We start from the raw sequence: 27,718 nt of genomic DNA on the forward strand, positions 1-27,718 counted from the left end.
TTATGTAAAAAAAAAAAAAAAAAAAAAAGAAAACATTTAAAACAGCCCCCCCCCCCCAAAAAAAAGAAGATTGTCCGCCAAGAGGTGTTGGACTAAATGTGATTTTATTATTTGTATTGAACTATGTAGCACAATATGAATGAGTATTTATTAGTATTTATTAATTTATCTTGTTTGGGTCAGGTTAATGAAGTGCCTTCAATAAGTTTCCAAACTTTTTTTTTTTTTCTTTTTTTTTTTCTTTTTTTTCTTTTTTTTTCTTTTTTTCTTTTTTTTTTTTCTTTTTTTCTTTTTTTTTTTTCTTTTTTCTTTTTTTTTTTCTTTTCTTTTTTTTCTTCCTTTTTTTTCTGCTTTTCTTTTTTTTTTTTTTATATTACATTTTCACCCCAAACAAGGCACATTGCCACTTTTCTGTAGGGGGCTACTATCAGGGACATAAGCTACAGGGGTACTATGTGGGGAGTTGGGCAGCAAGATGTGGGTCTAGCGATTTTGGGGAAGAAACTGCTGGAGTAGAAGGCTCTCTTACATCTAGGGATCTCAACTGTGAAGGGGTGGGATTTTGCTGCTTGTCAGGTTTATATACGTCGAGGGGGTACCAATGCTTGTAGTTTGTCAGAGCATTCACCGTTAAAAGTACTTGTAGAACAGACGAGGGATGCAACATTTCGTCGATGGGACAGAGACTGAAGCTTAGATGACAGTTCAGGACCTATCAGGTTAGCGACTCTCTTTTGAACCTTGTCTAAGAATAAGAGACTAGTAGCAGACGCACCAGCCCAAATATGACAACAATAGTCCATACATGGGCGAATGGTGGCTTTATAGAGGTACAGGATATTTTTGGGCATCAGTAGGTTTCTAGCATGGTAGAGAGAACCTACCTTCTTCGCAGCGGTCCTGGCAATCTCTCAATATAATTTTTCCAACTCCTGTTTCCTGTGAATGTTAGGCTGAGGAGTTTAAAAGATGTATTTTCAGATAAAGAGTCTTTGGTCATTGCTATTGGTGGTAGAGAAGGTTTCTTGTAATTATTGAAGGAAACAAGTTTAGTCTTGGCAGCATTGAATGTGACCATCCATTTTTGTCCCCATTCCACTACAGATTGGAGGTCGTCCTCTAGTGTTTCTGCCATTTCTTTAGATATGTGTTCATTTGTTTTCCTGTCGTGTCTGTTATAGAGCGTGGTGTCATCAGCATATATACCCATCTCACAGACAGTTTTGTTAGGGAGGTCATTTATGAATACTAGGAATAATAGAGGTCCAAGGATAGACCCCTGACACTCCTGCATTTATATCATATTGTTCAGATGTACGACCATCGAGGACAACCTGGATTTTTCTCTTATCTAAGATTTTTAGTAGGGGTACTTTCATTGATAGTACACACATGAAACTCTAGTCCTCTTCGAAGTAATCTCCTCCGGCTGTAATGCACATGTACCGTTCCAACAGCTTCTGGAAGACACCATGGAAGTCCTCTTATGTGAATGTGTCGATAACCCTCATCACAGTCTCTTTTATCTTAATTGTCTCATAACGACAGCCTCTTAGGTTTTCCTTGAGCATAGGGAATATCCAAAATCACAGGGAACAAGGACTATAGGGAGGGTAACAAACTGTCATGACAACGTTTTTCTTTCTGATCTTCTTTGAATAACCTTGGGACAAACTTCATGCAAATCTTTTGCATCTTGAGTTGCTCGCGAATAATTGTGTGTACAGTTCCCACACTGACATCAAACTGTGCACTTATTGTCTCTATAGACACACGACAGTCCTTAGACAGGAAATTCTTTATTTGGCCAATCAACTCGGATCTTTTGACTTCCTTACTCCTCCCACACCTCTCATCTTCCCTCATAGACTCCCTGCCTTTCTTGAATCTCTTATGTCACTCAAAAACTGATGCTTGATTCATGCAAGATTGTTCAAAAGCAGTCTGAAGCACTCCATACGTTTCTATGGCATTTATTTTTCCAAGTTTAAAACAGAATTTTATTGCATATCATTCTTCTAAAATGTCCTCGCGTCCAGATTGTATCTTTCAAATTCACCATCTGTGACATTCAGGCTTTAGTAGGGTGTATTCCAATTCCTGTTGTAGCTACCTGGGATTATAAAAATTGGTCAGTCATCTCATAAGATGTATAGCAATAACATACTGAATTTTCAAGAGTCTACAACAATTTTAAATGCCTGTACAAAAAAAATCTGGAAATTTATTGAAAACACGTCTTATATTTAAAATACAATGGATATTATTTTCATATACATGTTAATAAACTCACATTTGCTTCGTGTTATCCAAAAACTAATTTTTTGTGCTATCCAGAAAAATGTTTGTTGATTAAATTCCATTTATTACTGTAATATTTTTTTTAATTTTTAGGTCACGGGCACCTTGTATGGTACAGCTAACAGTTTTTTTGATGATTTTTGGAGCATTTGTTGCTGCCAGGTAAGTCATACCAACAACTTGTGTTGTTTTTATTATAGTGCGACTACAAAAGCAATCATTAGGCTACAACCTGGCCAGTGATAGGTTAGTTTGAAAGTCAATTTCTTAAAGCTGTCCAACACATGCCAACATGTAAAATGTTAAACAGAGAAAACGTATCGGAAGTCAGATAAGTGAAAAGACGATGGCGAGATCTTTCTGAAGAAATGGTTAGTTTCCGAGTAGTCAACTAATAAAGGGCAATTGTGAAAGCAGTTTCTATTAATCAGGTGTGTCGATGATCAACACCAAAAACTGGACATAGGGTTTCCGATTTAGTCATTAAATTTAGGAGTCAATGTTAGTTTACAGACGGTGTACAGTTTTTGACAGTTGATGACGGAGCCGAGCTTTAGCAGACACAAGATGAGCCGGCTTCAACTGAATGATAGCGATGGTCTAGACAGCCAGATTATCTCAATCAGGTTTTAATTGATACATTTAAATTGAATTGATACACTTAAATTGAATTGATACATTTAAATTTAATTGATACATTTAAATTTAATTGATACATTTAAATTTAATTGATACATTTAAATTTAATTGATACACTTAAATTTAATTGATACACTTAAATTTAATTGATACATTTAAATTGAATCGATACATTTAAATTGAATCGATACATTTAAATTGAATCGATACATTTAAATTGAATTGATACATTTAAATTTAATTGATACATTTAAATTTAATTGATACATTTAAATTTAATTGATACATTTAAATTTAATTGATACACTTAAATTTAATTGATACATTTAAATTTAATTGATACATTTAAATTTAATCGATACATTTAAATTGAATCGATACACTTGAATTGAATCGATACACTTGAATTGAATCGATACATTTGAATTGAATTGATACTGATTCAACTTAAATTTAACTAAAATGTGGACATTAACATTTGAAGGGTTCTCTTCCACAATGGTATCACGCATACATGCAATATGTTTGTGTTGCTTTATTTTTTTATACTTGCATGCACCAACAAAGGAAGACATTTATTCTGCCTCTGTCCATTGTTTAACCAAACGAGTGTATTTTCAACTAGAATATGTACGACTTAAGAAAATATTTCCGGCAATTGAACTCTATTACTTTAATTCATTTTCTTCACTGTCTAAATTGTTGTGACATTAGCGACGCCGATAGTCATCTTTCAAATTTAATTTCAACAATTCCTATCGTGAATCTTCCCCCATGAGTATTCAAACCAGGTTCAATAAGTCTCGATCGTCTTGTTCTCCGTTCCTTATCTCTTAACTGATAATTGCTTCAAATTAGACCTCATCCTCGAGTTGCTTTTAGCCTTGATAAGCAGTGATCCATCAAGTAAAAGTTTGTCGGAACACATTTCATAAAAGTACCTGGAAAACTAGCACAGAGACGAGACATTGTGTCGATGAGATAAATGAAATGGAGTTCAACTTTGATTTAATAAATTTGGATGACTCGGGTTACGACAATACACAGACGAATAAAGACAACCCCTTGCCTCTATCAAGGGCCAAAAGCTATTCGAGGATAATGGTTAGGATTAGTTGGTCATTGTGACAACACTGTGATCAGTAACAGTGAAACTTAGTAGCATTTGTTTATTTAAGAGGACAGCTCAACAGGAATTTGTTTACATTAGACTTGAAAATGGCCATGTCATAGTAAGCTGGGAAGCAGGCCCACAGTATTGTGTTCCACAGACGGACAGTTCTATTAAAAGAAACTTTGCTCATGAAATTTATGTTCAACTTTAGACCCAGATAAATAATACGGGAAATTCTATACAAAAAAGGAATCCTACTTTCCCATTGGCTATGCAGGCAGCAGACAAAATGGAAAGAAGTGATTGACTTGATCTTTTAAACTGAGTACTACTTCGAAATTGTATTCTCACCACAGGTAACTCAGCAGGTAGATCACATGGAATACAGGGTGGAACGATAAAATTGTCGCCCTAAAAAAGACGACATGATTCCATTTCCGTTTGATGAAAACTGGTTTTTCTTTTTTGTTGCAGACCATTTACTAGTTGGCCAGTTGTGTACAAATCCAAAGATAGGAGCCTTCTATTATGTCTGAAAGCGACACAATGTTCTACGAGCGAGATCGGAGATGCGCTGCTGTACAACATGCTCTATCGATCCAAGTTATGACAACAGGACCATTGCCAACACCCTCAAAATGCATTGCGTGATTGCCACGAATAACAGGGAGATGCTCCGGGTGATAAAAACAAAGTTTCCGGCGATGGTTATGGTCTTTGGTATGCTTTCAAATGAGGGCCATATCATGCCACCTCACATCTTCGAAGTCGGCTTGAAAGTCAACACCAAAGTGTACATGGATGTGCTGAAGGGTATAAGGATCCCCTATTGCAATCAAATAGTCACTGGCAGACGCTGGGTGTAGCAGCAGGACTCTGAGTTGGCCTACGAGTCCAAAGAGATCCAGGATTGGCTTCAGAAGGAGTGCTACAATTTTGTACTCTTCTCTCACTGGCTCCCCTCCTCCCCCGTCCTGAACCCACTGGACTACTTCGTTTGGTCATACATCGAAAATATCACCAACATGACCTCCCACAACTCCAAAGCCAGCCTGATAGCTGCCACCATTGAGGTCTTGGATATGACCTAAAACTATATCCGATGGTGAAGCCCCAACTTGCGGGCCTTGGGGAGTGTGGAGCCACCCTTTAATTGCCATTGCTCCCAGGTCCACTCTGACCCAGAGTGGTAGTACCTGTTAGGGTCCCAACTATGGGTTAAATAGAAACCGACTTAAAAAAAAAAAAAATATACTCCATTAAAAATCGTTCCTCAAAATAACTAGATTCGGCATTAAATAACCTGAAAAAGGTTGATATGCCGTAAAACAAAAACAACCAACCAACCAGCCACCATTGAGTATTCGCCGAACTCCCGAAAAAGGCATGCTCCTAGTTCCAGACTGGTATCTAGACGGTAATTGAGGCTGAAGGCAGCTACATTGAATAGATGTCACCTATACTACATAATCAAGTTACCTGAATTGATTTTTTTCAATAGTTTTAAAATAAATTTGTAGTGTTGTTTTCTTTAGGGTGACACTTTTATTGTTCCACCCTGTACGAGTTGAGTCGAGAAAATATTTCCGACAATTGAGGTTTGTTTCAATTCCTTTTTTTCACTGTCGAAACTGGTGTGATATTATGGACGCCAATGGTGGTTTTCGAATTAAATAAAGAGTCAACAAAAAGTGGCTGATAGAACAATTGTGAAAGTAGTCAGTTTCTATTAATCTATTAACGTGGTTATGACTAAGGCAAAAAAATGCGAAGAAAAAGACTGTGCACAGACAACCATCACACTTAGCACTTTTGAGAGTTTGTTAAAGAGGTGGGTGACGTCACAGCCATAATGAGAAGTCATGCATGGTGGGAGAATAAAGAAATAAATATTGGTGTTACAAAGAAAAATGGAGTCAAGTTATTACTTGTCCTATGCTCCTTGTGACATACTCTGCTACAACGTGTTGGGTCTACCTGTGTAACATTACAGTCATTGTTAGTTTACGGACAGTTTCCAGTTTGGGAAGTTGATAACGGTAATCAAATTATTTGAATTGAATCATCATATTCAGCTTAACATCTGCTGTCAAAAAAACTAATAATTTGTTTATTAAAAAGTATCCAGTTTCATTTCAACTGTCCAAGAAATATAAACCTTCAAGATACGACGGACAATATTGATTGTACATTTGAAAAACGTGGAACTAATTTGGAGAAAACTTATTGCTTTCTCAACAGATGGTGCAAAGTCTATATATTATGATATGCTAAGTCTATATATTATGATATGCTAAGTCTATATATTATGATACGCTAAGATATGAAAACGGTACGATGGACGTGTAATGTGAGCCTTCAAGACGCCTTTAGATCGGATGACCTGATTGGACGACAAAAGTGAAATGAATGCAAGACAGTAGCCATTGATCAATTCTTGGATTACTATTTTTTTAATGTCCCTCCACCTGCACAGTAATTAAAAATATTAAATGTTGGTGACGCAGCAATTTAAGGTGTAATTGAGCAGGTATGTATATTTCCACATTTTTTTCTCCACAGCAGTTTTTTTGTTTTACAAAAGAGTTACAATTTATCAACACCCGAAGGCCACTCGAGGATAAGAGCTAATGAATGTAAAGTGGAAGTGTAGTAATCGTTAATGATATAGATTGGGTAGAATTTTGTATTATTTAAGGGATGGCTCAATTAGAACTTGTTTACATTGAACTTGAAGATTACCATATTGTACCTATTTACTATGCCTCCCCACGGGACAGAGTTAGACACCAGGGTCGTTTTTTAACGTGGCGAAAAGGTACAAAAATAGAAATTGTCTCAGTCGTGAAGGATTTCTCCTCCACCGAAAGAGAACGAGAAATAGAAGTGCAGCATCTGAAGAACAGATACTACACTTTGATCCTATTTACTATGCCTCCCCACGGGACAGAGTTAGACACCAGGGTCGTTTTTTAATGTGGAGAAAAGGTGCAAAAATAAAAATTGTCTCAGTCGTGAAGGATTTCTCCTCCACCGAAAGAGAACAAGAAATAGAAGTGCAGCATCTGAAGGAACAGATGGTATTTATTTGCTCCCCCACCGAGCAAATTAGGCACAAGGCCGATTTTTAATGTGAGGAGTGAAGGGAGGGGGAAGGGAAAAAGGGGACCAGCTCCCGAGAGGTGGGAAATGGGAGCTGGTTAAAGGTCAAGCATGTGGGGTTGCCCCCACATCTGGTCTTTGCTAGTCATAGCTAGTCCTAGCTTGCAGTATCTGCCGGAACAGATGCTACACTTTGATCTTGGCCCGAAGGCCAAGAAATTGGCCGGAATGCAGGCTAGCTGAACATTGTTCCACAGGCGGACAGTTCTAAGAAAAGAACTTTGTTCATGGATTCTGCGTTTAGATTTAGGCACAGATAGAAATTGTTGGTAGTGGTTGTAGCTAGTTGACTGTTTTTTGGGAAAATTTGGCAAGGGGGGCAGGGATGATAGATTGGAACTCAGACAAGCACGTGTCATGAAAATAACGATAGTGGGGACAGGTTCGCAATGTCTCTTCTGTGGGAAAGAGGCTGCAGGAAAAAAAAGTTTAAAACTAAAAATCACTAATAATAATTAAACTTTAAGTTATTCTAGCAAATTATCTAACAATTTAATAAACAAAAATATCATAAAAACTGAATTTAACATAATCTATTTTTTTTCATAGTATTTTTTTTTTTTAATTTTAAAAATGAAATTTTTACTTGACTAAATAATTTGATATATATTATTTAATTGGAATTCATTATTGAGATGAGCATTATTTATTAATTTTTATTTATTGCGGACTATTATCCTCATCTTTTTTTAGTTGTTGTTTCACATTTCGGCCAAATATTCATCTGGTCTTCCATCAGGTGGTAACCGCGACGGGATAGGAATTCTGAATCTCCTAACTGCGTTCTCATCAATTACTGCCATCCATAGTTGTCATTTCACCACGTTTTGGCCAAGTAAGCCTCTGGCCGGCTTTGGGTAGGATTGAAACTGCTATCTTCAGACAATTCAATGTCTCTATCCATTGGTCCACGGGCTCCAAAGAGCGATCAAGGTTGGAATTTTTGATCTTATAAATCCACGTTTATTTATTATCTGATCTTCCATGGTAGGTTCCGTACCGAATGGGTCCTGAATATGGCCTAAAACTATATCCAATGGTGAGGCCCCAGCTTGCGGGCCTTGGGAAGTGTGGAGCCACCCTTTAATTGCCATTGCTCTTAGGTCCACTCTGACCCGGAGTGGTAGTACCTGTTAGGGTCCCAACTATGGGTTAAATAGAATCCGACTTAAAAAACAAATATACTCCATTAAAAATCGTTCCTCAAAATAACTAGATTCGGCATTAAATAACCTGAAAAAGGTTGATATGCCGTGAAACAAAAACAACCGTACCGAATGGTGTATATATATTATTCAAATGGAATTCATTATTGAGATGAGAATAATTTATTAATTTATCCCGTTGCGGTTACCACCGGACGAAGGCCAGAGTTGGCTGAAACGTTGTGAAACAATAACTAAGAAAGATGAGGATAATAGTCCGCGATAAAATTAATAATTCGAAATACAAAAAATGATTCTTGTTTTAAATTATTTTAACTGTACAATAATTTATATCCGTTTGAAATAGGTTAAACTTAAAAAAAAAAAAAAAATTTCACTGATGCCGACCCACTGCTACGAATTCAGAATAGGGCTATGTGAATAATAAGCGAAAGTAGTATCAGGGCGACAACAACTGTATGAAAACCAAAACTTTTTGCTAAAATTATTGGATTCAACATTAAATAGCCTGAAAAGGATTGATATGCCGTAAAACGAAACAACTAAAAAGTTAATTTTCTTCTTTTTTTTTTTTTACACGGTGGTCACCACTTATCAAGGCCTGGAAGCCACTCAGGGATAAGGGTTATTGCAAGTACAGTACGTTAATGTGGAGATTTGATGAAGTGTTTACTTAAGGGGGCAGTTCATTAGGAATTTGTTAATGTTGGACTTGAAGACATTCAAGTTGTAGTCAGGTGGGAAGCAGGCAGACGGAACAGAGTTCCACAGGCGTGCAGTTCTAAGAAAGAAGCTTTGTTCATGGAATCTACGTTTTGATTTAGGCACAGATAAAGAGTGGGGGAATTTTTTCACAGTGGATTCGGCTAGACGAATAGATGAATATATTGTTATTGCATAAATATTTTTAACACCTTGTCAAGGAATACAGACTGCCTTCAATAAGTTTCCATACTTTTTTGTACAGGTATTTAAAATTATTGTAGATTCTTGGGAATTCAGTATGTTATTTCTATAAGGCCATTGTGTGTCTATAGAGTTTGATGTCAGTGTAGGAACTGTGCACACAATTATTTGCGAGGAACTGAAGACGCGAAGATTTGCATGAATGCATCTGTCCACAATTCCATTCTTGTCACAGACTATTTGACCAAGATGGACATCAAGACAGTTCCCCATCCTCCTTATTGTTCAGACCTTGCTCCTTGTGACTTTTGGTTATTCCTTAAGCTGAGGGAAAACTTTAGAAGCTGTCATTATGAGGCAATTGAGATGAAAGAGGCTGTGATGGGGGAGGGGATCATTGACACGCACACACAACAGGACTTCCATGAGGCCTACCAGAAGTTGTTGGAACAGAACAATAAGTGCATTACAGCTGGAGGAGATTACTTCGAAGGAAACTAGAGTTTCATGTGTGTACTATCAAAGTGCCGATACAAAAAAAGTCCGGAAACTTGTTGACGGCACCTTATACCTTTTTATAAATTTGGGCTATTCAAAATCAAATGCCAGAATTGTTTTATAAAATAACTGAATCTTGTTGAATTCTCTAGTATTAATTTTTCCATGTTGAAATGAGAATACCACTAAGCTTCTGCTGATCATGACTGGATTAAATCTTAGCCTGGGGAAACTTTTCTAACCGTATTTATGCTGCCATTTTTGCTTGGAAATATATTTTTTGATTTCAGCAATGACTTTACATTCGAGAGTTATTTGTTTTTTTTGTTTTTTTGTTTTTTTACAAAACAACCAAACCAAACACCATGAATGAATATCTAAAGATATGAAGAAATTGAAGCATAAAAACTTTTTCAAAAATGGTTGAACCCAAAAAGAGTTGATATGCCATAAAACAAGACAACCAAACTAAACAACGTGGATAAATATTTTAAAAGATGAAAAAAAAATTTGAAGCATAAAAACTTTTTTTTTCAAAATTACTGGATTAAATAACCTGAAAAGGATTGATATGCCGCAAAATAAAATATTCAAAAAACTAATATAAATCTAACATCATTTATTTTCTTTAAATGCATTTGTTTCTCCGTTTTTTTTCAAAAATTATCGCATTCAGCATTAAATAACTCAAAAAGAGTCGATATGCCGTAAAACAAAACAACAAAAAGTTTGTATTACTTATGATTATCGTTCTCATCTTGAGTATCATTTGCACAACGTTTCAGTCTGTGTAGGCTCCGACCTTCATCAGGCATGCTGGTCGCCATCTTAGAAAAATGCGAAACAAGTACAGTAGAACCCTGGGATACTGTGGCCCTACGATACCTTTTTTCAGCTTACGATGTGGAATACAATGTTTTTCCGGCCCCTGGTTATGGTATTTGCCCTGCCTTACAGTGTTATTCATAATATTATTTCATTATATACATGTGTATACTGTACTGTATTTTCTTACTAATTTTTAATGCTGTGTTCCGGGGTTCTACTGTATATGTGTGTGTATATATATACATATATATATATATATATATATATATATATATATATATATATAATATATATACACACACAGGGCGAATGAACTCTTTTTCTGGGTCAACGGCCAACTAGCACCATGTATATGTGTATTGGGGTAGAGAGGGCTCCCGTAAGCCGTGGTGAAGGCAACCTTTCTAGGAGAAGCAAATCTCTGATTTAAAAAACCATAAAGCGGAAGACCAGTACCCGCATTAAGCTGGTCTGCAGTTTAATTTGTTGCTGGCTATCTTGCTCTTGCTTGTTGCTGGATCTCAACATTTGGAACCGAGAGAGAGACTTAGCTGTCGTACAAAGCTAAGACTCTGTAACATCATATTTGTATAGATACTCCCTCAGACATTTGGGCTCATGGATTTTAAATGTCTGAGGGAGTGGCACTCGTCTGACAAGACGTTGCAATCATCATATATATATATATATATATACAATAGAACCCCGGGATCCAGTGACCCTAGGATATGTTTTTTTTTTTTTTTTCAGGTTACAATGTGGAATATGATGTTTTTTATGCCCCTGGTTATGGTATTTGCCCCGCCTTACATTGTTATTTATAATGTTATTTGATTATATACATGTGTATTATATACTGTACTGTATTTTGTTACTAATTTTTAATGTCATTTCATGGAGTTCTACTGTAATAAATCTGAACCTCAAAAATTTAGAAGTGTAAAAATCAAAAAATATTTTTAAAAAAATGTATAAACTTAATATAACGTCATTTATTCTTTTCTTTAAATAAATTTGTTGTTTTTGTTTTTTTTTTCATCTTTCAAAAAAATTTCTTTTCAGTTCTGATTTGGCCTTTGATCTCGTCGGTTACATTTTCATCCTGTTAAACGATCTTTTCACTGCTTTAAATGGAGTTTATACCAAAAAGAAATTGGATGCAAAAGTGAGTATTGCATTTTAAGTTTCTGAATTTCTTTCTTTTCTTTTTCTTTTTTTTTTTAAGATAAGGATTTATAATTTTTTTTTTTAGTTAAGAATGCAACAGAAACATTCCAGAGTTCAACAAGATACACCTGAAGAAGGTCGGAGATTACATCGACTGAAACGTTGTGAAAATCACACTCAAGATGAGAGCAGTAGTCCAATGAATCCAAATAATACGAATAATAATCCTCATCTCAGAAATTCAGAAACCAAGGAAAAGCAGTTGGGTAATGGAAGAATACTGAATACCCTATATGATTTACTTATATGAATAAAAAGTTTAAAGAGCCCAACATTTTATTTTGCGTTGTGTAACTCATAACCTCCTGACCTGGAATGTAAAAATTTTTGTTTTCAGTGATAACTACAATTCCAGTCATTTTTATGGGACACAAGAATGTAGAACAAAAATTAATGGCTCAATATCTAACAAAATCTATTGATCACCATTTTGTATAGTACCCACTTCTCATCATTGAATAAGGATGCAATACGGTGGCGAGGAAGCAGCAAGATGCAGGCTGCCACTCGTCCATTGTGGACCTCCAGTCGCGTTCGCAGAATCCATTTGCTCAGTTTGTATGTCTTCTCTATGCGATGCAGGTGAAGTCTGTTTCATCGGAAATGTTAAACTGTCTTGCAAGTTCACCACACGTTGTCCTCTTCAATGGCCGCCTTTAGGACTGTGTCATGCAAAACGTGTCGTTGTCCATTGTAAGGCTCATCACGGAGAGACAAATCTCCTGACTTGAATTTTTGAAACCCAACACCTTGTGCTACATCTAAAATCTATAGGTCACCGTCTCCCATACGTATGGGTCCTGGATATGACCTTAAACTATATCCAGTGGTGAGGCCCCAGCTTGCAGGCTTTGGGGAGTGTAGAGCCACCCCTTAATTTTCATTGCTCCCAGGTCCACTCTGACCCGGAGTGGTAGTACCTGTTAGGGTCCCAACTATGGGTTAAATAGAAACCGACTTGAAAACAACAAATATATTCTATTAAAAAGATTTTTCTCCAAAATCTTTGGATTCGGCATTAAATAACCCAGAAAGGGGTTGATATGCCGTAAAACAAAAACAACCAACCAACCGACCCACACGTATGTTATAAGTTTACGAAAATATATATAAGTGGGTTTTTATGGTAATCTGTAAAAAAAACAAAAAAAAAAACAAAAAAACCCCTCAAATATTTAAAGGTTTTAAAAAAATCAGTAATTGCATTGGAATCGGATGGGCGGGAGGGCAATATTGGGATCATCCATCGCTAATATCTGAATGTTATTTTTCTTTTGTTTTTTAGGATCTTGGTAAAAATGGTTTGTTATTCTATAACGGTTTATTCATGTTGATTCCAGCAGCGATCGTGGCCAAAACGACAGGCGGTCTGACTGGAGTAAGTAACAATAATTTATTTTTTTTATCTGTCAAATTTTTGAGATGAGGATTGATAATTTGGATTATTTGGATTACAATTCTCATCTCTGATGTTATATTCACATTTGTTATATTCGTTGATGCCGTTCTTGCAACATTTCAGTTGATGTAACGTCCAGTAATTTTTAGGTACATCTCAGAGAACTTGGGAATTTCCATGGCAAGTGCTCGTCTGAGCTCCAATCTCTGGTCCAATCTGTCACGAAAAACACCCGTCTAGCTGAAACCACTGTCAATAATTTTCCCCACTCTTTTTCTGTGCCTAAATCAAAACGTAGATTCCACGAACAAAGCTTCTTTCTTAGAATTGCATGCCTGTGAAACTCTCTTCCATTTGCCTGCTTCCCATCTGATTACAACTTGATTGTCTTCAAGTCCAACATAAACAAATTCTTGATGAACTGTCCCCTTAAGTAATCCAATTTACCAAATTTCTATTACTAACGATTGCTACAATATTATCCTATTGATTATTGTACCTTCTATAACCCTTATCCCCAAATGGCCTCTGGGCCTTGATAAGAGGTTACTCCTATGTAAAAAAAAAAAAAAAAAAAAATCTGTATGAAATTTCAAATTTAACACTTTATTAAAGCTTATTGTGATGATACTCCAACACTGGAACGATGTCTAATAAAAGTTTTAACGACCAGAGGAAGCCACCTTTGGACTCTCTAGTCTCAAGCGATTAATAATAAACTAAACTCCTTCTCAAATGCAAGAAGAAAAAGCCTAGGAGGATTGACGACCTAGGAATGGATAGATCCATACCTCGGCCCAACTGATAGACTTTGAGCCTTGGCACCAAAATCAACGGAGTCTAGATCATTCTTGTTATGACCTTTTCTCTGTTCATTCCAGATAAAGCTGGTCCTGTGCAGTTCTGGGAGGTCCATCCTCTCAGGCTTTGCCTTCTCTCTTTAAGAAGAGGATTAGTTTATTGCTAATCAGCTGAAGCGGCCTTATCAGGTGATGCTGACAGGGTTGCACAGGTAGTTTTTGCAGGTCAGAGTGCCCGTCCTTGAGGCTGCTGACTTTTCAATCCCACTTTCTGATCCTTGTGTCACATTTCTTACTGTGAGAGAGAAATATGAGGTGCCTTCAATAAGTCTCCAGACCTTTTTCATATCGGCACTTTTATTAATAGTACTCACATGAAACTCTAGTCCCCTTCGAAGTAATCTCCTCCGGCTGCAATGCACTTGCTATACTATTCCAACAACTTCTGGAAGGCCCCTGGAAGTCATCATGTATGAGCATGTCAATGACCTTTGTCACAGCCTCTTTCATCTCCTTATAATGACAGCCTCTAAAGTTTTCCTTGAGCTTAGGGAATAACCAAAAATCACGGGGAGCAAGGTCTGGACTATAGGAAGAGTGAGGAACTGTCTTGATGCCCATCTTGGTCAAATAGTCTGTGATCTTCTCTGAGCACTCTTGGGACAAACTTCTCGCAAATCTTCTGCATCTACAGTTCCTTGCGAATAATTGTGTGTACAGTTCCCACACTGACATCAAACTGTGCACTTATTGTCTCTATAGACACACGATGGTCCTTATCCATGAAATTCTTTATTTGACCAATCAACTCTGGTGTTCTGACTTCCTTACTCCTCCCATACCTCTCATAATCGCTCACAGACTCCTTACCTTCCTTGAATCTCTTATGCCACTCACAAACTAATGCTCAATTCATGCAAGATGGTCCAAAAGCAGTCTGAAGCATTCCATACGTTTCTGTAGCATCTTTTTCAAGTTTAAAACAGAATTTTATTGCATATCATTCTTCTAAAGTGTCCTCTTGTCCAGATTGCATTTTTGAAATTCACCAGCCGTGACAATCAGGCTTTAGTAGGATGCATTACAGTTCCTGCTGTAGCTGTTCATTTGAACCTGAAATCATAAAAATTGGTCAGTCATTTCATAAGATGTATAGCAATAACATACTGAATTTTAAAAAGTCGGCGACAATTTTAAATTTCTGTATAAAAAAAGTCTGGAAACTTATTTAAGGCACCTTGTAGTTGTTGAGAATGTATCCTTGATTCATGACAGACTGGCGAAAATGCTATTTTAAAATTAAACGTGACAAACCAACAAACAGAGGTTTTCATAAAAATGTAAAAACATGATTAAACTTTTACCATGACAAATAAGATCCTATCTAAGAGCCTATCGTTCAAACTCCTTGGCTTAACATTCACATGCAATATGGATTGGGACAAATAGATTGAGGACATTGCCAAGGCTGCTGCAAAGAAGGTGGGCTCCCTTTCTATATCTTTACAAAGCTACGATTCGTCCATGCATGGCGTATTGTTGCTACATCTGGACTGCTGCATCTACCATTTGTCTCTCACTCTTAGACAGGGTCCAAAAAACAGTCTACAATTTAATAGGTCCCGAACTATCAGCCAAGCTCCAACCTCTGTCCCATCACAGCAATTTTGTATCCCTGTGCTGATGAACTTGTAACACTTGTTACCTCGACATAGATAACCTGATAGGCAGCAAAATCTCACCTTCAATTTTGAGGTCCCTAGATGCCAGAAAGCTTTCTACTCCTTCCTTGAATCTTTGGAATTCCCTCCCTGTTTCCGGTTTCTCTGACTGTACTAATCTACAGAAGTTTAAACTTTAAGATGAAAAAGAGTAAAAAAATATATTTTTTTTTTTTTTTACTCGTGTTCACCCCCTTACAAAGCATATAGTCACTTGGGCGTAAGGGGCTACTATTTGGGGCCATGTCTAGGAAAGATTAACAAGATATTTGTTTATGTTACATTTAAACTTCTGCATATCATTACAGCCAGGGAAGCAGGCAGCAGGAAGGGAATTCCAAAGTCTAGCTGTTCAAGGGAAGTCTGGAAATTGTCCACAGAAACTTCTTTTTCACATTTTCTAAATGTTTTTTTTTTTTTTTTTTCTGCAGGTTTTGGACTTTCCCGACTGGAAGAATCCATTGTTTGTGTTCATGTTCTTGTTATCCTGCGTGATGGGTTTTGTCTTGAATTACTCGATTGTCTTGTGTACGGCGTATAACTCTGCTCTGACGACAACCATCGTTGGCGTTATCAAGGTGAGTTTGTATTATTTTTAAACATTAGCAAGGCTAACGGGCATTGCCCAGGGCAAAAATGTAACACAACTTCTATCTCTCTCTTTTTTTTTTTCCCCACCCCCATTTTAACTTATCTCTCTCCTCTCCACCCTGTATTTCTCCTCAGCCCAGCCTATTCTTCTCTCTGGACGTGCACACAACTTGAATGCCTACTGGACACTATTCTCTATACAAGGATTTGTCAGAACAATCTGGCACGAGGATGCTTTTCTCTAGAACTAAACCGTGACTAAATTTTCAAAATCACATTTCGTAACTAAATAAGGTATGGCTAACATATATTAGATTTTATAAGGTGCACCTTCTCCAAGTGATGTTACCTCAAGTAACAGCACGAAGCTGGATACTCCACCAGACAAGATAAACTCTTGTCCTGGAATCCAGTAAGATAAAGAGACCACAAGAAAGATATACTATAACATATTTAAATGGTTAATTGACCAGAGGAAAATTGTTTTCAACTTCGTTACTAACTTGGTATTTTTATTTTTTTTTTTTAACTTGGGAGTCGCCACTTATTAAGGCCTGAAGACCACTTGAGGATAAGGTGATAATGTACCTATTTACTATGCCTCCCCACGGGACAGAGTTAGACACCAGGGTCGTTTTTTAACGTGGAGAAAAGGTACAAAAATAAAAATTGTCTCAGTCGTGAAGGATTTCTCCTCCACCGAAAGAGAACAAGAAATAGAAGTGCAGCATCTGAAGAACAGATACTACACTTTGATCTTGTCCCGAAGGCAATGTAGTAATCGTTAATGGTGTAAATTGGGTAAAATTTGATTATTTATGGGGACGGCTAAACAAGAACTTGTTTAAATTTGGATTTGAAAGCTACTATGTTGTATTCAACCGGGAAGCAGTCCAGCAGAACAGTGTTCCACATGTGGACAGTTCTGTGAAAGAAGCTTTGTTCATGGAATCTGCGTTTAGATTTAAGCACAGATAAAGAGTGAGGGAAATTGTTTATAGTGTTTGAGAGATAAACATGAACTTTATTTGAATATTTGAATATCTATGTATCTCATATACGGCATAATCGCGTTGACATACCAGTTCTCATCAGATCACCAAAGTTAAGCAACATTGAGCCTGGTTAGTACCAGAAGGGCGACCATTTGGGAATTCTAGGTGCTGTAACTGGATATTAAATATGTCAGTTAAAAGAATGGACAATACGAGTTTTAGAAATATTGATTGAAAATAGGTTAGATATTGAACAATTAAAATTGGGAATTCTTTGTTTGCCAAAAGTGTGTTTGGACATACATAGGTAAAATCTAAGCAGGCCTCTGACGTCATCAAGAAAGGAGATTCTCAATATATTGAGACAGGGTTCGAGGTTAGAAAAATCAGAATCATAATCACAGTCAGAGCCAAAGAGACTCAGAGAGTTGGTCAGACTGGAAGCTGATGCCTCTTAGAGGCGAAAGGGGGGAAGAGGAGACCACGTAGTCATAAAGGCTTGAATCCCTGACAATCATCAATCATCCAACTGGTATGAATAAAGTATCATTTAATATTTGTAAACTTTTCTCGTTGTCATCGTCATTAAAAAAGGAAAAGGTAACTGTGTTTTGTCTATCATCTTGTAAACAAAGTTTATATAACCCCCTTCCAAGTTATGTCCCCTCCTCCATTATCAGTAATGATTCCCCCCCTCTGATGTAAAGGAACTGCATTACACATTCCTTCAATAATGAATTCGCATCTCCTATGTGTTATAAATAAGAACTGTGTGTGGGTAATCTATATAAATGTCATTATCATCCTTGTTCTGAGTCACGATTATATGTTGCCTCCAATATGCCCCCCCCTCGACTACACAACAGCATGGGTGTTACAAAACACCCCTCCTCTCCCTTAAAAGATGGTGAACACCACTGACATAATCAATTGAAAATAAATGTCTTAATATCCCAAAAACTACTTGCCTACGCCAAATTTAAATGTGATATTTGTTTTCAGCATAGCTGAAAACCTTTTAAAATCGTCATTAAAAGTAAAAACAAAATATGTAATATTTATAAAAATGACGAACTACAAGCACTTATACACCCTCAACGTAAATACTCCCGACAAGCAGCTAAATCCCACCCCTACACAGAGATCCCTAGGTATAAGAAAGCCTTCTACTCCAATAGTAGGTCCTGGATATGACCTTAAACTATATCCAGTGGTGAGGCCCCAGCTTGCGGACTTTGGGAGTGTGGAGCCACCCTTTAATTGCCATTGCTCCCAGGTCCACTCTGACCCGGAGTGGTAGTACCTGTTAGGGTCCCAACTATGGGTTAAATAGAAACCGACTTGAAGACAACAAATATAGTCTATCAAAATATTTTTCTTCAAATTTTGTATTCGGCATTAAATAACCTGAAAAGGGTTGATATGCCGTAAAACAATCAACCAACCAACCAACTCCAATAGTTTCTTCCCCAGAATTGCTAGATTTTGGAACTCCCTTCCGAGATTCTGCTTTTCCAACTGTACTGACATGCAGAAGTTCAAGTGTAATAGCTCCCTACTGCAAAGTGGCACTGTGCCTTGTTTGGGGTGAAATTATTATAAAAAAAAATAAATGTTTTAATCAAGAGAAAATCACTTGGATACACGAAATGAATTATCAATTTTTTTTTTTTTTCTCAATGTTTCAATTTGAATGCAAATTTTAAATTTTTAAAAACCAATGCAATGCAAATAATATATTTAAGAATTCATTTTTGAAACCAAATTCGATGGTAAAAGATGTTTTTGCTTTTCAATAAATGAAAACAATGTTAATCAAATATTTCAGACTAGCCTGGGTGCCCAGCATTTGCCTGGGTGTTTGGAGGTGTGTGTTGAGCAAAAAGAAAAAAAAAGGGTAGTAGGCAGGCAGGCAGGCTTGAACCCATATCGCGAAGGAGGAAAAGAATGTGAAAAAAAAAATAATGTAACATTTTTGCTGTTGCACCCATCACCAAACCGGAAGTGGTGACGGTTTAAATTAATGCTATTATGCGTCACCTCTGTCGAAAGTTTTAGGCAGACATACAAACATACATACATTTAAACAGACAGGTTAGATTTATATTATAGACTATCTTCTCTCTTTGACACTGTCTAAATTTTCGGCAAGCTACACCCAACAGTGTAAGTCACTCAAATAAATAAATAATTTCTTATATATGGAAGAGATTTTGTTTTCTTTTTATGTGACGATTCTTTTGTTATAAAATATTATAGGAGGTTGTCTTACAGTCCATGCGAAAATAAACTTTTGCATGTTCTCTCAAGGTGAAAGAAAAAATAGCAACACTGGAATATATACTGCTCAAAGACTTACAGCAAAACTTTATTACTTATTATCACCAGAAGAGGTTGACTATGAACAATGAAGAAAAACAATAAGAAAAGAAAAAAATAACAATGTCTATAACTCACTGAGAAAGCCTGAACCATTTTTTTTTTTTTCATGTTCTTTTTCTCCTTTGCGGCACAGGTTCGAGCCTGTCCGTCTACTACCACCTTTTTTTTTTTTTTCTCAACACACCTCCAAACATCCGGGCAACGCCGGGCACCGAGGCTAGTTTAGATAATAAAGAAAGGAGTTAAAGTCAAACAAAACCCCTTCCATATGTAAGAAATTATTTATCTATTTGAGTGACCTACACCGTTGAGTGTAGCTTGTCGAAAATTTAGACAGTGCCAAAAAGAGAAGATAATTTAGATAATAAAGAAAGGAGAAAGTCATAAAGTTTGGCTGATCTGAAATGGAACACGTACATCAGGTCTGTTGCCAAGGATGTTGGGAAAATGGTGGGATCCTTCTACCGCTCCAGAAGATATCTCACTACTGATGCAATTCTCTATCTGTATAAAAGTCAAGTACATTCAAGGATGGAGTACTGCTGCCACATCTGAGCAGGAGCTGCTAAAAACAGCCTATCCTGCCTTGACAAAGTACAAAATAGACTTTGTAGCTTAGTGGGGGATGCCCTTTTCTCTTCCCTGCAGCCTCTCTCCCACAGAAGAGACGTTGTGGGCCTGTATTTGTTTTATCGTTACTTCCATGGCAGGTGCTCATCTGAACTCTAATCTCTGGTCCCCCCCCCCCACGCCAATCTTTCACGAGAAACACCCGTCTGGCTAAAACTACTGTCAATAATTTTCCCCACTCTTTGTCTGTGCCTAAATCCAAACGTAGATTCCATGAGCAGAGCTTCTTTCTCAGAAGTGCACGACTGTGGAACTCTCTTCCATTTGCCTATTTCCCACCTGACTACAACTTGGATGTTTTCAAGTCCAACATAAACAAATTCCTGACAAACCGCCCTCTTAAGACACTCTATCAAATCTCCAATACTAATGATTACTACAATACTATCTCATTTATTACGGTACACGCAATAACCCTTATCCCTGAGTGGCCTCCGGGCCTTGATTTTTTTTCTTGAATTTTTTTTTTTTTTTTTTTTTTGAGGTCACCACTTATCAAGAAGTGGTGACCTCAAAAAAAAAATTCAACAGCAGCATTTTTTCATATATAATATATTGCTGGTAGGCATTCATTTTGTGGTCGTTCAGCGTGAATGAAGACTCCGTGTTACTATTGTATCCCTTTTGTTAAAACTGTAAAAAAGTATTTATCTCAGTAATCTGGCTAATGTAGTGTCAAAATATATTTGGTTATACGGTTTATCTCCAATATCCTTATAGGAGTCTGTGACATATTCCCATTGTATGGATGCCTGGCACGAACGGAGACCCCCACAATAATTTTATACCCTCTTCAGACAGAACAGGTATTACTCTTGGATCTTAGCCAGAAGACCAAGAAGTTTCACGTATGGCCCAAAAAACGATATTTTTTTTTTATTTAAAATTTTTTTGTTTTATGTTGCGTCTTCGGTAATCAAGAGATCTTATTATAAAGGAGGATTATTAAAGGCTTTAGTAGGACGTATTCCAAGTCTTGCTGTAGCTGTTCTTTTGAACTTGAAATCATAAAAATTAGTCAGTCATCTCAGAAGATGTATCACAATAACATATTGTATTTTCAAGAGTCTATGACGAACTGGGCACTTTTCTGCAAGGAGGAGTCACTTTTTTTGCCGATATTTTCAAAAGTAATCTCCTCTTTTTGATTGTCTATCCTTAATTTAAATCATCGCAACGGCAAAGACGTCACTTTTTTTTTCTTTTCTTTTTTTTCACGTTCTTTTCCTCCTTCGCGGTACAGGTTCAGGCCTGCCTGCCTACTACCACTTTTTTTTTTTTTTTTTTTTTTGCTTAACACAAATCTTCAAACGCTCAGGCAAGTACAAACTAAATGCATCTTATGTCTTTGTTTATGTTTCCTTATTTGTCCGCATTTTTAAAAATTTATTGTGTGTGTGTGTGTGTTCATTGAGAAGTTCTTTTAATGCAGATATGAAGCGTTCTAATATAACTACTACTATTACCAATAAATTTAATTCTAAACAACAAAGTCGAACGTTCCTATATCTAAAATGGCTTTCTTTTTGTTTCCAGAATCTTCTAATCACTTACATCGGAATGTTTCTGGGTGGAGACTACATTTTTAGTTGGACAAATTTCATCGGATTAAATATCAGGTAATTTCTTTACCTTTAGTATTCTTTTTTTTTTTTATCCTATCAATAACCCCAAGTCCGGGGCTGGAGAGGGCTGTTTGCTGTATTGCAAGATTACCTGATCACATCTTTAAAAATTTAACATTTTCTTTTCGTAATTATATATTTACTAGCTGGACGTCCGGCAGTTTTTCATTAATAATTATTTTTCTACCTTATCGTTTTCCATAATTTTGGGATATGTTACTATTTGTGCCATGACAATTATGTAGGTACCAGTTTTTTGGGTTTTTTTTACTTGAAATTCAATTTTTTTCTGCTTGCATGATATAGAAGCATCCTTTTTTTTTTCTTTTTTTTTTTTTTTTTTTTTTTGAGACTTAATGTTTTTTTTCCTTTTGAAACTTATTTGAAAATTATTTCATGCTACCTGGCATTGCCCAGTCATAAAATATGCATAAATATTTTAATTTATACAGAAACTGAGACATGTGCATACGAGTATTATGTTTTTTCTAAACGGTTTACTTCTTGTAACTAAAATAAAAACATACTTGAGCTGAGATCGAAATCAAAACCCAAAGACAGTGAGTCAAGTACGATAACCATTAGGCCAGCTTGACATAATCTTTAAAAAGCGTTTTCAAACCTACTTATTTTTAATATAAGTAATCTGTCATGTAAACTATTCATGCATGTGCATTCATGGAATAGTTAGCAAACAGATAAAAATCCGACGACCCCACTACCAAGTTTTCAATTTTGACTCCTTAGCAGCCTGTTTTTCCAGATGCAACCAATTAAAAAGTTTTTCACATGTCTGAATACCCTAGATACCAAATTTCAAGTCTGTAGATCAAAAATCCATTGAGTATATGTTGAGATGTGTCCTCTCACACACAGTCTCACTTTTATAGATAAATAGACAAGTGTGTCCTCCGTTTTTCAAACTGAATGTTTTTTTTGTTTTTTTTTCAGTGTCATCGGAAGTTTATTATATTCTTACATCACATTTAAAGGAACATCAAAAGAAACTTCAAAAACGATTCATCCGCCACAACGCGCCTAAAAGACTTACTTCATCTTGCTGCAAAGAAGAAAAATGGTACATTTCTATTTACTTGCTATGATTGGTTTTATCTGGTGGTAATTATACAGAATGACAAAATGAAATAATGATGGCTGTGTTTGAAAATTATGTACTAAAATATTTTTGCCAGTGTAAGCTGGGAGAGTGAGAGAACATAATAATGATTGAGTAAGTTATCTTCCTACTACCTGTAAGTATGACTTTCTTGGGAGAGTGACTTAGGTCCAAAAAATTGTAGGAATTTACAAATTTAAATGAAACTGAATGATAATTATTGAAAAACATGGGGTACTAGCAGGTAGCATGATCATTTTGGATTCACGTGTAGCCCCTGTGTTTGTATTGCTATAAAATCTTTTTGGAGAGGAGAAAAATCGAGTTTACTTTATTAATATAGTGATGATAATCATTCGTTTTTTTTATGTGCATTCCCACCCTCCTCTCTCTCTCTTACCCTCTCTCTGTTTCTTTCTTCATCCCTCTCCCTCACTTCTTTCTCATTCTTCATCTTTACCTCTTCCTCCTTTTCCTCTCCTCTTTGCACCTTTTCTCTCCCCCCCCCGCCTCACTTTCTGCTGCAGTCGGTGATATCGTTTTGTGTTGTCATAAAGAATTTCTCACATTCCCCTTTTAACAGATGACATCATCTTGAATGTACGGCACCTAATATGAATGACAAATATTATGTCCTGGGGGAGGTGCATACATTGTTGTCCATGAGGTTTCTATATAACGATGTAACAATCCGGTACCATTCATAACGTTACCGATGTGGCAGGTGTCCTTTCATCGCACCTTGTCTCGTTACAAGTTGGCCTGTTGATCGTCCTTACCCACTGTGTTTTCATGGAGGGGCGCTTTTCCACTGGATCGAATCGTCTTTCTTTCCATGTGTAGGTAGTCTCCAGGTACATCAATCACTTGCGGTTTGCTGCAAAAATCAAGAGTCCTCACCACAACAAACAGAACTCCGGGTCATAACAGTAACAAATTATTTATTGTTTTCATTACTTCATAACAACTACTGTCTAATTTGAGGTGACTGACTATAGCAGTGAACGATGTAAGACCAGACCAGTAAAGTCACAGAGTTCCCATTAACACAGGCTAGTTCCCATCATAACATCAGGCCCTGAGGGGCTCCCAAATTGGGAGCGCTTGACTAGCCCAGCCGTTCGGTTTGCTGGCTACGACTCTTCTCTGTTAGAATTCCTTTTTCTAAATCCAACCCCTTTTCCCCACTTCTCCTTCAGAGAGTGGTTACAAACACCTTTCTTTCTTTCTCTTAGAGCTTATCTCTACCAAACCTCAACCCCCACCTGCACTGAGGTTTTTACTTATTACCAATTAGGCGTGATTAGTCACCCCAAGTTGAACAATGCTTGGCGGCGACCCCTACCCTTGACCCCCATTCTTCATACCCTTCAACAGAGGGTTTAAAAACAACCTTTTCGTTGTTAACAGATATATAACAGCAATAAGATAAGAACAATTATCATTTGTTGTTTCTCTTTCTGACAAAATCCCATAGACATTTCTGTTTAAACAACATCAAACCATCATCATCATTAGAATTCAGCCGTGCGAATTCCTCTGAATTCATGTCGACTAGTAAGGTCACTCGGCATAGCCCGGTCCCCATTGGGTCACATCTATATAATTGTAACGTGTGTGTGTGTGTTACATGTTATGGAAACACTTTGAGTCTTCTGCCAGTCTGTAAAGCCACCAGGACATCCGATGAAACTGTTTGATACTTGTTTCAAACCATCGATATGCAGCAGTAGCCGCAGAGAACAGCAAACAATCAAAATACTCTAGCCCTCTCGACAGATTTGTGTTTCAACCAATCGCCATGGAGACGAGTGGAGCGATTAAACCCCACCACATGCAATTTCCTACACAGCCTGAAACTGTTAATAATGTGCCACACAATGAACCAATGTAAACTGACTTGACTTAAACAATGCCTCGCCATCACCACTATTCATGAGTCTTCTATCGGCCTGTCAAGCCACTAGGACATCCGATGAACTGCTTGATACTTGCATGCTAGTTTGAGGATGAGTCTTTTTATCAATTATGATTTGCCTTCCCATTTTTTATCAATTAAAAAAATAATATTTTCTAATAAGTCTTGAGAAATTGTCATCCTTCCTCTGTTGTCTTCCAAGTAATAGTTTTATTTTTTCAATATTCATGAAAAATGGTATAATTTTTTAAAACCCTTGTTGCCAATTGAAATAAAGTGAGTAGCAAGATACAAATATGAAGCAATAAATTAGATGAAAATGATTCTGTATAACTCAAAAGAATACAATTATTCAATAGACCAATAATTTTTCCATCTCAACTCCCCTGAATGCAAAAGACATAATTCTGCTTTCCAAAATCCTGTTTTGATCAAGAAAAATAATAAAGACTAAACAGTTACTTCCCTTACCTATCCAATGAAACTGCTTGATGCTTGCATGTTAGCTTCAGGATGAGTCATTAATTATAATTTGCATTCAGATGATTTTTCTCAATTTTTTTCTTTTTTTTTTTTTTTAATAGTTAATGCTTGTTTGTTACATTTTTTTAACATTTCCCCATTTTTATTAGTAGTTCTTGCTCTTGTTTGTTATTTGCTTTTAGTGTATATAATTTTAACTGTAAATCAAAGTTTAAATGTATTGAACGTCATTTTTATTAACATATTTAAAAAAAAATTGTTTCATAGAATTATTCTGATATGAGACCCTTATCTAAATTCCACGGTTATTTCTAAAATAATCTCTATAATTTATTTTTTATAACATTCTTTTGGAAAAAACTACCCAATGAAACTGCTTGATGTTCTGCTGTGGAGAAGAGGTGTATATATTTTCATGTGTATATTTAATTACATGTGTTGTCTATATGATTGTGACACGTGTTGTATATATGATTGTGACATAGCCATGATTGTCTTTGTGTGTGCACGTGTGTGTCTGTGTGTCACATATAAGGAGATCTTAAGACATGTACCTTTTTCTCCATTCTTGGTCGGTTCCCCCTCGTGACGATTCATGCCTGTTCACAAAAACATGACTTGATTTTATTCTTTGGAGAAAGTCTTTATTCCGGATTCCATCACTGAATTGATTCAGATCTCTTTTCCTCTTTTTTCGTTTTTTTTATTTTGAATGAAGATTCTCTCCTACTGACTGACTAATTCTAGTCCTACTAAAGAACTCTCTGCAATTCACCATAAGTTTAGACTAATTTTTTTTTTTATATATATATATATATAGGTATCACCACTTATCAAGGCCAAGAGGCCACTCGAGGATAAGGGTTAAAGAGTGTACAGTAGAAATTGGACAATATAGTAACCGTTAGTAATGGAGATTTGGTAAATTTCTTAACTTATATGGAACGGATCATCAAAAACTTGTTTATGTTAGACTTGATTAAGACAACCATATTGTAGTCAGCTGGAAAGCAGAAAACAGAAGACAATTCCATAGGCGTGCAGTTCTAAGAAAGAAGCTTTGCTCATGGAATCTACGTTTAGGTTTAGGCACAGATAAAGAGTGGGGGAAATTAGTAATAGTGTTTTCTGCTAGATGGGTGTTTCTTGTGAAAGTAATGCATACGAGTCGTTTATTTTAAGGTATATGTGTTGGGGATGGTAACACCTCTTGACCTGTGGTGCTTGTCAATCTCCCACTGCAATCATTTGCCAACCCAGAGTTAACAAGTCTGATTTATGTCACCAATAACCTTTTTTGACCCCATTGCACTCAACTTGACAACAACCTAATTGGGTTCAATTCATACCACATTAACGACATACAACACAAATACTCACCCAACAGGTCACAGATCATCTCGCATGTGGAGGTGGAAAATGCAGAGAATAAAAGAAAGTCAATATTATTTTTTATGTCAATTTTTATAAACAAAATATCAGTTTTCAATTTTATTTTTTTTTTTTAATTTTTTTTTTTTTTTGTCTTTGCAGGCAGCTGTGGACAATCCTTATTTTCACCTTTAACACGGTTTGGGATGGAAACCCTCCCAACCGCCATACATCCACGCACACATAATACTAATATAATACATATATATATATAAAAATGTTACAGAAGGTCAGGAAAACATTGGTACCATCAGTTTCAAATTCGATACAAGGGGATCGGTTTATGGTCGAAAAAATATTGAAAATAAAAACCTTAGTAAAGTGCTCAATTATAAAGAAAATTCAAAATAAGAGCATGATAATTATTTTAAAATGTTACAGAAGGCCAGAAAAATATTAGTACCGTCGGTTTCAAATCCAGTATAAAAGGATTAGTTTATGGTTGAAAAAAAAAAAATGAATTCTCTTCAGCATTTGTTTATATCAGGACCGATATAGACAGAGGTGGAAGAGAATTTTATATTTTTTTCGACCATAAATTGATCCCCTTATATTGGAGTTGAAACCGACACTGCCAATACTTTTTTAACTTTCTGTAACATTTTAAAAATAATATCATACCCTTGTTTTGAAATTTCTTTATAATTGAGCACTTTAGTGGGGTTTTTCCCCCCCCCCCACAAACACCACACAAAGTGTGCATGTGTGTATAAGAATTGGTATTAAAGCTCTTAGAAACATCATTAAAAATTTGAAAACATTGGATAAACAGCTGAAACTGTTTT

General features: G+C 36.3%; 1 protein-coding gene across 1 annotated transcript in view; it reads left to right on the forward strand.

The window, feature by feature from the left end:
- Positions 1-27,390, forward strand: part of LOC145259075 (solute carrier family 35 member D2-like protein) — a 148,563-nt gene extending 121,173 nt beyond the window's left edge. Inside the window, exons 6-12 of the mRNA XM_080116706.1 lie at positions 2,395-2,463; positions 11,677-11,779; positions 13,127-13,219; positions 16,193-16,339; positions 21,896-21,978; positions 22,936-23,062; positions 27,036-27,390. Coding sequence (XP_079972832.1) covers positions 2,395-2,463; positions 11,677-11,779; positions 13,127-13,219; positions 16,193-16,339; positions 21,896-21,978; positions 22,936-23,026 — 586 coding nt within the window. The 3' untranslated portion in view covers positions 23,027-23,062; positions 27,036-27,390. The remainder of the gene's footprint in view (positions 1-2,394; positions 2,464-11,676; positions 11,780-13,126; positions 13,220-16,192; positions 16,340-21,895; positions 21,979-22,935; positions 23,063-27,035) is intronic.
- The last annotated feature ends 328 nt before the right edge of the window (positions 27,391-27,718 follow it).

The sequence above is a fragment of the Euprymna scolopes genome, chromosome 34, assembly GCF_053919585.1.
Source record: "Euprymna scolopes isolate OS-2025 chromosome 34, ASM5391958v1, whole genome shotgun sequence".
In the NCBI taxonomy this organism is placed as follows: Eukaryota; Metazoa; Mollusca; class Cephalopoda; order Sepiida; family Sepiolidae; genus Euprymna; species Euprymna scolopes.